Consider the following 12,973-nt stretch of genomic DNA (forward strand, 5'->3'; position numbering starts at 1 on the left):
GAACAGAACAAGGTGCAATTCACAAGTTGGTGATATGTCTCTTCTTTTTAATGACACCTACTTAGATACATTCATACACAAACACTTTATTAAGATTACTCAATTTTTCGGTGATAAATATAGGATAACAAATATAAAGACGAAAAAATGGTTGAGAACGTCTGTATTTGTTCAAGTATAATGAAGAAAATGTGTCCACAAGTTGAACCACCATTATCTTCACTTGCCATTGTATTTGACATTAGTCCCTTGAAGTCGTGGACTTTGCATACACAACATAAAAGTTGTGCTAATTAAAGCCACAATCTGAACAGTTTTCGAGATATTTTCTATTGCCTCTGATAAGATTCTCAATGCACCGCTACTAGGTTTAATACAAATGGTCACGTTTTATGAAGTTTTTTTTTTTTAGAAAGATTTTCAGCCTTGCTCTGTTTTTAGAAAAATCAATGCACTGCTACTAACTAGGTTTAATACAAATGGTCACGTTTTATAAAGTTTTTTCTTTTAGAAATATTTTTAGCCTGCTCTGTTTTTAGTATAAAAAAAATCATGTATATTTAACATTTCTGAAAGTAACTCTTAAATTTACACATATATTTAAAATTGAACAAGTCTCACAATGGTGAATTAGAAACAAGATGCAAAATACAAGAGAAAATAGGAGAGGTCATTCAACAAGAATTTATGACTTACTTTACATTAAGTCAGATCAAACTCTTATAAAAAGAATAAATTAAGTTTTTTTAGAAATATTTTTAACCTTGTTCTATTTTCAGTATAAAAAATCATGTATATTTAACATTATTAAAAGTAACTCTTAAATTGAATAAAAAGGAGATTTACATATATGTTAGTATAATATGTGTTGGAGAATAAGTCTCACATTGATGGATTAAAAACAAGATGCAAAATAGTAGAGATCGTTCCACAGACACTTAAAAAAAAATTAAGTGAGGACTTTTCTATTAAAAGCCTATTTAACAAGGTCACATTGAAGGATAAATTTATATTCTTTTAAGAGGCTTTATTACAAAATACTCTAAACTCTTAAATAACTATTTTTAATGATATTTTTTAATTAAAATTAAGATATTATCTTAATAACTTGTAAAATAAAAACCAATATTGAAAATTAAAAAATTATTAATGTTAATTAAAACGTAACTCTTAAAAACACTTTACTAGTGTAATCTTACTATCTTACTATACTACTAAAGTTGTTCCCTAAAAATCAAACTAAAACACTGAATCAATATCAATGCAACTCAAGACCAATAATCAATGTCACTGTAACATGGAAGGCAAAACCAACCACCATAAAATAAACAAATGTATGATTAAAATTTCTCCAATTACACCCATGTCCAAGTCATGTCCCCGTCCAAGCAACGTGGCAGACTAACACGCCCCTTCACTAAGCCCCAAAAAGTGTATATTTGGAAGCACTGTTCCCAACAAAAACCATATCTCTATGGATATCAAATTTTTCCACCCAAGTGTTGACACATACCAAAGTTGGTCCTACTAGAAGGTTATCTACAAGGAAAGTAGCGTTGCATTGCAATTAATATCAAAAGCTGGTGGCGGCACTAGCCAATAAAAATTGATTTAACCTTCATGGATTAAGACCCTTGACTCAATTTTAGACTAGTTAAGTACTAACTCTTTGGCTTAGTCCCCTCCTTATAAATTGAACCCTTTGTATTTCATTCCCATCATCAAAAATCAAACCAATTTCAGCACAACTTGAAATCCTAGTACTTTTCTATCTATTAACTTTTTCTTTGTTCACAAAAAGCACTCACAAAAATGGCAAATTCTCGCATTGCTAGGTTCTTCATGGAGGTGGCACCACCACAGTATGTTACTGTGATGAGGCACAGAACATCAAAGATGTTGGACACTATTACTGAAGATGAGAGGGAGATTAGCACCAGTGATTCTGTCATGTCACCCCCTAAAAAAAGCAAATCAGCAGTAGCAGTTGCAGCTTCATCTGCTTCTGCTTCTGTTACCAATGTTAAGGGAAGGTGCTTCCTCAAGGAAGTGCATAGATCCCTCTCAATTTTGAATCAGTGAAGGCAGAACATGAGGCAGGGCAATGAAACAACATTCAACCTTGGTGGGTTTTTTTTAAGAGTCATGTAAAGCTGCAAGCTAGTATCTTTTTTTTCATGTATTGCCCCTCGTGTTTAGGTAATTATTGATATCCTTTCAATGGGTTTGATGAACATGAATAGTTGGGACTTGGGAGTTTGGGAGTGTAAAGAGACTCATGGATTGGGAATTCTTGCACTTAATTTGAATTTTGCTGTACAGGCTCATATTTTTCTATCAAATAAACTCAAAAAACTGCCTTGTTATGTTGCCATAAGTGAAGACATGGACGATAAATTTTAATTCGTGGTCACTTCACTTGTGTCAGTTGTTGTATCTTTGGTAAGAACAAGAAGTATGATTTCATGAAATGATGAAATTCAAGTCTTGTACTAAGTGGTTAATTAGTTATTCAATAATCAATATGTTTCGTCAACTTTTTTTTAGCCACCAACGTTTAACAATTTTGTTTCTAGAAGTATTGTCAAGCATTAAAATATTGGAAATTGATACATTTCTGTGGAAAATATCAGATTTTACATGCACCCACCCCCACTGCCAAGTTAAACAAATAAATTACTTTTTTTTTTAATTCCCACTAATTGATTTATTGAATGACTAGAGTAGCGGTGAGAAGAAACATAAGAGAAAATCTATTAAATTAGTCCGTTTTTAAATGATTAAATTAATAAAGAGTGATATTTAATAGATGTATATGTGAACGCTGCGTGATAGGTTATTGTAACTTATAAGTCAGCAAAATCATTACTCCAAATAAGAATGAGATTCCGTTAGAATGGATTTAGATATCTTTAGATTAACGTGAAACGTGTCATTCAGATAATTTAGACCGTTGGATTATTCTGTATGAACCAGATTTTGACATGTGTGAATAATATTTATTTTCAATGAAATTTTCGTTTCCATATAAGCACCAACTTAGCTTATTAAAATTAAGAAAGGTAGCTCATAATCACATATCGAATTTGTGCAAATGAATATTGAGTTATAATCAGTGAAATACCTTGTAAAGATGGTGTAAAAAGCTATTAGCAGAAAGCAAAGAATCATAATGTTGATCCTCTTTCATCCATGCGATCTTTCTGTAATCTGGATTTTAGTTGATTTTAGAGGGAGAATTTTTTAAAATTATATTATTTTTTAAATTTTTTTATATTATTGAAAAAAAATCTAAAATCAATTCAAATGTTCATAATATTGAACTTAATTTAACATCATATACAAGAAATATTGAAAATAAAATTAAGTGAATTAATTGAAAAAAGGTAAAATTACTTAAACGGTTAAAAGTCAGTATAATATTATATTCATGTTGATTTATATTAAATTTGATCAAATATCATATTCAATATTTTAAAAAAAAATTCAAAAAAAATTATTTTAACATTTTTTAAACAATGTTAGTAAATATGAATTTAGATATTTAATTTGAAATATTCTCAATTTGAGACTATTCTATCAAATTGAGACTGATTACATTTGATTGCTTGCTACTATTCTATCAACATATTGCATGTTTGATCAAATCCATGCAAAATGTTGAATAGGACAATGCATACATATTATCATTATTCAATGACAACTTTTTTTCCTTTTTAAGGTCGGAAAGGCATGAAGATGATTAAAAGACACTGTCAGAGTTTTGTAGCTGCTGTTTTCAACATTATTGTACATTTACAGAGCCTGCCTATTTTTTATGATAACTTGGCATCTGGAACAGTTGCCAGTACTCCTGATCCTGCGTCAGCCATTCTCATGGGTGTTGAAGTACTGGTTACAGTTTCAAGAAAAGATGTTCTATTCCCAATGGATGTGTGGCATGTGGGTCACTTGTTACATATCCCTGCAGCATTCTTTCAGAACTTCCATCAGCTTAGAGCTACTAAAGCTTCTGGTCCATCGGAAGCATTGATGATTTCAGAAGAGCATATTTGTGATCCAGCAAAGAGAGTGGATTTCTGTCCAGATCACCAGTTCTTAGTTAGCCTATTTGAAATGTGTTGTAAACTATTGTATACCACTATTTTGCATCGTCCAAGGTATGTTTCATTTTTATCTTTTAAATCACTGAACACAGTACAACTTGCCGTATTATTGAACAACTAGAGATGACATTTGCTATGGAATCTGTGTGCAATCTGCTGCCTTTTTATTATAATCCTGAACTTTAACCACATTTTGTGCATTCTGCTTGTTTTACAATCTTTCCACTGAGTGCAAACAGTGTGTTTTGTTGCCCATCTTGAAGCTTCTGTTGATGTTCTTCTTAATTGCTTGGAGACAGTTTTAGATGATGAATCAATGATGAATGAAGTTTGCTTTTCTTCAGAAGAGGAAGTGGCATGTGCTTCTTCTCTTCGAAGAATTTATCAAGAGGTTTGTGACATCCATATAATTGTGTCTATGCCTGCCAATTCTAAACATGAAGACATAATTAACATTTCCTGCACAGCATCAGCATATTAGTAATTTTCTTCCTCTAAATTACTCCCCTTGCCCTGCCTTTTCGAAGTCATTTTTTTATGCGTAAATTGCTTTTACACTCCGCTTTCTGTTGATATTAATATTGGCGAAGGACAGAGGTAACAGGATTTAAGGGGGTCAAATTTTATTTTTGTCCATGTATATAATAAAATTCTTGGGAGAACTACACCACAAAAGTTGGCCACTGTGGTTGTAGAGCCTAAAGCCTTATAAACCCCACACTAGAAGAGTCCCATATTTCCCATGTGGGACTCTCAAGTCCCATTTGCAATTGGATCTTAACATGATATTTTGTATACTTCACACCCTAGTCTATTTTCATTTTTAAAAAATTGAATTTGTTCTTGTAATTGTTAAGGACTTCTTTTTTAGATGCCTACTTCAAATTTATGTTGAAATTTGCTTTGTGCAGTGGAATCTATAACAAATGAGGAACCAACTTATAGCAGATAGACACTGTTCTTATGATAATCTAGAATTCGTCTTATTCTACATGTTAAGAACTGGTAAATAACATTTGCATTTCAATTTCAAATATATATTCAGTATGTAGTACAACATTAGCAATATTCAGATGATAGCAAAAACTATCATATATCTACTTATTCGATGAGCAGAGCAGAGTATTATAAAGGGTAAGTCAATATAATAATGACTTGTGTTTCCATTAAAGATAGTTTTTAGGTGCTCAAAATGTACTGACTCTGAACTTGTTTTGGTTGGTTAAAAGATGAAGATGGCTTTGTTTCTTTGGTTTCTTAGTGACCCTTTTATGTTCTTTTCCTATACTTAACAATTATTTTTTTTTTTTCATTTGGAATTCTAATATTGTGTTGTTTCACTTGTTTGTTTCAATTTTAGGTGCAGGTGCGAGTACATCAACTGCAGGCCCGGGTAAGTCGATAATGACTAGTATTGCCATTAAAGACAGTATTTAGGTGCTCAAAATGTACTGAATCTTACCGGGTAGAGTTGGTTAGACGACAAACTAGCACAGTTGCTCATGGTACATTGGCAAGAGTAGCTATTGACAATGCTAGTCCCTTTATCTATCATATGATTTCCAATTGTATTGTTGAATTTATCAATAATGAAATGAGATGAGTTTCCTTTGATAAAAAAAAAAAATGTACTGAATCTGCCTTTATATATGAATGGAGTGTAGAAAGTGGCAGAAGACCTATGAAATTGTTTTGGTTGGTTAGAAGATGAAGATAGCTTTGTTTCTTTGTTTTCTTAGTGTCCCTTTTAAGTTCTTTTTAAGGACTTAATTTCCTATATATACTTGATTTCAACAATTATTTATTTATTTTCTTTATTTGGAATTCTAATGTTTTGTTTGTCTCAATTTTAGGTGCAGTGCCAATACATCAACATCAACTGCAACATAACATGTTTGTCACATATTATTTGCGCCTGTTCATGTTCCTAAGGCAGTTTACTGAGGGATTTTGTTATGGTATATTTGATACCCTTATTGAAAGATTTCATTTTTTAGAGGTTAAAAAAAATGGCCAGCTTGATTAGTATCTTATATTTGTTTTAGCTCTCCCTCACATTTTTTGGTTGACATATTAAAGGTATATTTGAATCATAATTAACAAATCATGAGATTTGAAGGGAAAGTAATTTTTTTATTCAAATCATGATTTGGAATTCAAAATCACCTTAAAAATACAATCCAACCATGATTTTATCTTATCCTAAAAAAGCAAGACTTTGTCTCTATTAAAATAATTATGATTATTTTATTTTTGAAAATTAGTAAAACGAAGAGTACGTACTTCCAATACTATTAGGTATCGGTAACATGTCAATAGGCGTGCTTAAGGTTGCTAGCAAATGTCTAACCAAATGATTATTAGTTTACATCATAAGCCTAAATAATAACTTTATTAAGTTATAACTACACAATTAGTCTCCGAAAATTAAAAATTTTCTCTAAAAAAGAGTTGTCCACCATATGATATTTTAGATGTGTAAACGAATCCACAGAAATTATAATTTTACCAACCATATATTAATTATTTATAGATAACACTCAATTTATATTCTAAATAAATTTTACTTATTATAATATCAACTAGCAAATGTCTAACCAAATGATTATTAGTTTATATCATAAGCCTAAATATAACTTCATTAAGTTATAAAGTACTCAATTAATCTCCGAAAATTAAAAAATTTCTCTAATAAGAGATATCCACCATATGATATTTTAGAGGTGTAAATGAATCCGCAGAAATTATAAATTTTACCAACCATATATTAATCATAGATAACACTCAATTTATTATATTCTAAATAGTTTTTACTTATTATAATATCAATATTTTAAATTCTAAAATTACTAGTTCAATGTAACATCCCCACCCACACGAGACATATTTTTTTTTTCTAACCATCTTATAATTTATTCCATTTCTAGTATAATTTATTTTATATTTAAAGACTAACCAAAAATCGATTCTTAGACCGGTTAGTTAAAATATATAAAATTGTTATCACTTATTAATGATTATTAGTACATGAGACATATCTACTAAGATATTAAGATGTTTTCTTTTATACGAGTGAGATGAGTAGATGTTGACAATACAATCATATATAAATGAGTACACGTTTTCTTTCATAATACTATGTATTATATGTATAATATATATATATATATATATATATATATATATATATATATATATATATATATGCTTATAATATATTTTTCTTTTGTAAAAATATATTATAAACTATTTATTTTCATCACTAAGAATTTTTTTTGACCCTGTCACTGATTTAGAGTCTATTTTTAATTTTTTTTTCTTATTATAACTGTTACAAAATATCACTTTTCTGCATTGACCAATAAATATATTTTTTAAAATTTATATACTAATTTTTATATATTTTTTCTCTTTATTTTTATATTATATATATATATATATATATTATTTTATTATACTCTATTTTTTCTCTTGAGTAAAAGTTTTTATAAAATTATATTATATATTTTTATTCTCACATATTTTCTCCTTCAAATACAATATAATCAGTTCTATACATAATAATTTAACATTAAATATAAACACTTATCCTAATTTGAATTGTAATTCATCACATTACATAAATCTCTTATACTGATTATCTCAACCCCTACTAAAGAAATTATCATACAAATACTAACATTTTATATTTCTATTTGTCTTCATTTTACCTCTCTATATTCTAATCTTCAACAAAAAAAAAGACCCTCTAGGTCTTTATTAAGAAAAGAAGTGTCGTAATTAATAAACTAGTCGTTGTTTGATAATTAGTCTGTACGTAATAACCAATCATAACTAACTAACTAGCAACCATTCAAGTCCATATATATTCTGCTGTGCTAGTGCAAACCTCAACTTTAGCGTCCTTTAATTTGATGCTTCTTCCATCAAACAAGATTTTGTTATTTTAATTCTTGACCTGCAAAGTTTGCCAGAGGCTAGCTGTTAATTTCTTCCTTTTCAAGAAATTAACTTTTCAACGAGGCTAGCTAGGGTTGCAATAAGAAAGATCTGAGTAAAGAAACTTGAAGAAGATGGTGGATTCATGCTATGTGGGAAGATATGAACTGGGTCCAACCCTGAGCGCGGGAAACTTCTGCATGATCAAGCTTGCACGTGACGTTAACACCGGATACACTGTAGCCATAAAAATGCTCCACAAAACACTTATCTGCAACCAAATCATGGGCGTGGTGTGTGTGCTCACTTTTCTATTCTCATTTCATTAATCTATATTCTATACCTTTTTTTTGTTTATAGTATTAATGCAAAACTTTATGCCACTTCAGATTTAAATTATATTGTTACTTTCATCTTTTTCAAATATTATGGCATATTTTACGATAGAGGATATGATATATTTAATTTAACTATCACGGGTTTTGGACGTACTTTCTTAGGATCAGGTATTATACTTCTAATCTCTCGATCTTGGTTGTATAAATGTGATAAATGTGTAGAGAAATGTTGATATGGAAGGGATAGAGAAGACTATAGGTGAGCCGAAAAATTAGATACGAAATATTAAGATTGATCTTCTCTTTATGAATTAATATTAAGATTGATCTTCTCTTTCTTTACAAGTTACGATTTACGATTGTAAGCTGTGTGATTCCTAATTTAATCTTGTTGACTTTTAAATATGAGAAAGAAGAAAATAAAGAATTTAAATGAAATATCAAAGTCAATATCATGACCAACAAGTGTTTAATATTTTCATAAAGTTTATAATTAATGCATGTGTTAACTGCTCAAGAGACACATGCACACGTTAATTCACATTAAAAAAAAGTATAATGCATTTTTTATTTAGCCATGACATGAATACCGTGTAGTCTCACCTGATATTTTCTGGTGTTTACCGTTTTTCAGATAAATCGAAATTTATCAATCATGAAAATTAGTAGACACCCGAATGTCGTGCATGTGTATGAGGTTAGAAGGAAAGGAAAATTACTTCCCTTGTATTGCGAGATTTAATTCTGTTATCTTCAAATTTCCCTTGTCATATTTTTTTTTACTTCTCTCTCTTCATTGCAAGTGGCTTATATAGATGCATTATTCCTGGTATAGGTGCTGCATTCCGAAAAAAAGTTGTTTATTGTACTGGAACATGTAACTGGTGGAAAACTGTTTGATAAAATCGTAAGACACTTTTACCTTTTCCCATCATGTGAGATCAAAATCCTCTACAATATTTTTATTCACTCTTTACATTTATAGTGTTATTTTGCCGAGCCAGACAAACAGCAGGTCACTGACAGAACTGGAAGCAAGAAAATATTTTCAGCAGCTTATATGTGCTGTGGCTTTCTGTCACAGTAGAGGTGTTTCCCATGGAAACTTAAAGGTGAGTAAATAGGTGTTGTGGCTTATGTCATTAATATATATGTTGTCCCTTCCTTTGTTTCCCATCCTTTAAAAAATATAAGAGAGAACAAGTTCATTAACATTTATTTTATTAATTATCTATTAATTACAGCCAGAGAATTTGTTGCTGGATGCTAAGGGGGTGCTTAAAGTATCAGATTTTGGAATGAGGCCACTGTTTCAACAAGTTCCAGTGAGTTATTAGTGACTAATTTTTCAAAAATTTAAAGGGCATTTATGTCCAATTTCTAATTGATTATCCTATTGTTACTATTAGCTTCACACACCGTGCAGTACCCCACATTATATGGCCCCAGAGGTATACTATATATTATCTCTCTTAAAATTCAAATTCAGTTTCTCTCTCTCGCTAATGAATAATATTACTGCTGTCTCTTATCATATACTATATAGGTGGCAAGCATCACTTGCTATGAGGGTGCACAGGCTGATATATGGTCATGTGGTGTTATTCTTTTTGTTCTATTGGCCGGTTATTTACCCTTCAATGATAAAGACATTTATCTAAAGGTAATTCTCACTGAATGTTTCTGAAGCTAATGTTGGTTAGCATAAGTGCATAATATAACACATTTATCTGTTACTCTGGAACTCATGATATCTGAGCACTGAGCACTTCTATCATGAGCAATTGAATATAGCGCTTTATATAGTGCAAGTAAGTACAACCAATCATAAACTCAAGATAAAATTCGAATAATTTCAGTAAGAGCTGCCATGTAAGTTGTTGTCCATGTATCTTTCTTTGCTGAGTGCTGACTTGTGATTTATAATTAATTGAATTCTGCCTGTTTTCAAATTTACTGTAACAGAGATGCCAGGCTGATTTCACTTGTCCTTCATTTTTTTCTCCAAGTGTAACGAGACTAATTAAGAGAACCCTTGATCCCTGTCCTGCTACAGTAAGTACTTGATATGTTCTATTCTTGTTTAATTTGGTTGAGCTAGCCCTGATATATACTAATATGTTTTTTACTTTATAGCAAATATTCTTTGTTTCAATTCCCTTTTATCTCATGAAATTAACATGTTAATATATATCACCTCTTCTGATGGCATGAAACAGCGGATTACAATTGATGAGATCTTGGAGGATGAATGGTTCAATAATGAGCATCAACCTACTAGATCGTTCCAGGAAAATATTAGTTCTGATAAAGTAAGTGCTGGTTTCAGTGAAGCAGCTGAAAAACCTTTTGGATTCTATCTTTGATGTCAATGTGCTTGATTTTGTGCTTAGGATTCAAAAAATGTTGTTGGGGAGGGGCAAGATGCGGGGCCTTCAGCATCTGTGACTAGGAATGCATTCAAAAAGTCTCTTCACTTGAGCCTTGTTCGGAATCTTTTCAATAAGGTATACAGAGAAACCTTCAATTTAGTTATATTATAAGTCTTTCAAAAGTTTTAATCTGGTTTCCAAAAGATTTAAAAACAACAATTCAAGAAAAATGTGCATTTAACACATGTCACAAGATGAGAATCATATATAACTATATAAGATGAATACATAGAGAATACCTCTGTGAAGACCAAGGACTTAAATTTATAATAGAAGGATAATTTGATATAGAATGGATTAAAAGAACAAAAAAAGTAAATTTAATCTCTAACTATGGAGGCCTCTTTAATTAAATATTCATTTTTTCTTTTGATATTCTTGTAAATAGATGATACCTTCTGTCAATGGAATAAAAAAATTATATATTTACTGTATTTTGTTTATCAATCCCTAAAATTACCGGATTTAACTGTGCAATAAATTCATGAGACTTTGTTTCAAGTAATTCACATAAAAAAATTCTTTGTTTATCAGTGACACTATTTCTGAATTTGTTCTTGACCATTTGGTTAAGATAACTCGATCAATTTTTTGACTCCTAGGCGCTTGCTAAAAGGGAAACAAGTTTCATATCCAAATGTTCTGCAAATGAGATAGTTTCAGGAATTGAAAATAGAGCAGCGTCTATGGGTTTCAATATTAAGAAGAGAAACTATAAGGTAAGAAGTTTTGTCTCTAACACACTCATGCATGTGAATTTCAAAACAATAATATTACTTGCAACTTAGCCAGAACCCTTGTCAGTGCTAATTTGTAGCAGTAACAATCATAACTTGCTATCAAGTTTCTACTTCTGATAATATTTCTTATTGTGCATCTCAGTTGAGGATTGAAGGTGAACGAGCTCAACGCAAAGGTCATCTATCAATATGCACTAAGGTACATGTTTTTCAGTTTGAAGATTTAAGTTTTAGAGAGATTCCTACTTTCCAATGCTTTTATAAATTCTGTTTTTCAGATCTCTGAGGCAGACCCTCCCTTTCACACGGTTGAGATTCGGAAGACTGGAGGCGATACTCTGGAATTTGACAATGTAAGTTCTATAAACCTTAATGAACAAGGGTGTATTTTGATGTTGAATCATTTTCTTCCCATGTGTTTTTCTTATGATAAATAATTTACCTTGTTTATTAACTTGAGCGGAATGGATTGCTAATGTTTGCAGTTCTGTAAGGATCTCTCTGCTGGGCTGCAAGATATCATTTGGAAAGAAGAGCCTGTCAACACAGAAAAAGATGGTAAGTTACCCAGTTTTGATAATGACACAAAAATGAAATGGTTTTGGACCTTTTGGTAGTAATATGTTGTTCTGAATCTTAACTTTTTTTTTTTTTTCTGTGTAATGGTTTTTGTCTTTTTGGTAAGTATTATTTTCTCTTCATTTAAACTTCTAATGTGCTCTAGCTCCTAGGGACTAGGGTCAGCTTAGTGATGGGAGGTTTTAGAAGAATGCATAATGCTATAAATTCTAACTTTAGTGTGAATGTGTGTGATAATTGAAAAAAAAAAAACTTCTAATATGCTGTATGTCTCAATTTCATATGTAGGTGCGAGTACATCAAGTGCAAAATAATTTGTTTCTCACATATAATTGGCCTTTATGCATAAGCCTATTCATGTTGCTGAGAGTGGACAGTTTTCGATTCATTGAACAATGGATTGAAGCACTCTGTCATGGCTATTTATTTATTTTATATAGTTTTTGTAATAAGGAAGGCCTATAGGCCTCATGGCCATTTTTTGAAGTATATACTAGGTTGACATCTTTTGACACTATCAGAATTCCTTTTAGATCATTGAATCTGTTGTGGCATATTGGTACCTTTTTTCTTTTTATAATTTCCAGTTAAAGATTATATTTTTTAGACATTAAAAAGGAAAGCAATTTGCTGGTAGGATCTTATATTTGTTTTAGCTCTCTCACAATTTTTTATTTTTTGGTCGATGTGTATTAAATGTATATGTATATTTGAATCATAATTACGTGACTTTTAAATATCAAATCTATAATAATATTATCCGTGCATCAAATCTAGATATTTAAAATATTTTATAAACAATGTTTTACCGTGTCACACTCTCGTGTATATATATATAT

General features: G+C 30.5%; 1 protein-coding gene across 1 annotated transcript; it reads left to right on the forward strand.

Moving 5' to 3' along the window:
- Positions 1-1,812: 1,812 nt before the first annotated feature.
- Positions 1,813-12,448, forward strand: LOC100820011 (CBL-interacting protein kinase 23). The gene is made up of 19 exons (XM_041015296.1): positions 1,813-2,033; positions 2,244-2,316; positions 3,802-4,123; positions 4,346-4,497; positions 5,467-5,499; positions 9,018-9,080; positions 9,219-9,290; positions 9,388-9,495; positions 9,628-9,708; positions 9,793-9,834; positions 9,930-10,046; positions 10,349-10,438; positions 10,603-10,695; positions 10,777-10,890; positions 11,418-11,534; positions 11,698-11,754; positions 11,834-11,908; positions 12,041-12,113; positions 12,423-12,448. Exons 1-19 carry the CDS (start codon positions 1,813-1,815, stop codon positions 12,446-12,448), a joined length of 1,929 nt encoding a protein of 642 aa, XP_040871230.1.
- Positions 12,449-12,973: the final 525 nt, after the last annotated feature.

This window comes from Glycine max, chromosome 5, assembly GCF_000004515.6.
Source record: "Glycine max cultivar Williams 82 chromosome 5, Glycine_max_v4.0, whole genome shotgun sequence".
NCBI lineage: Eukaryota > Viridiplantae > Streptophyta > Magnoliopsida > Fabales > Fabaceae > Glycine > Glycine max.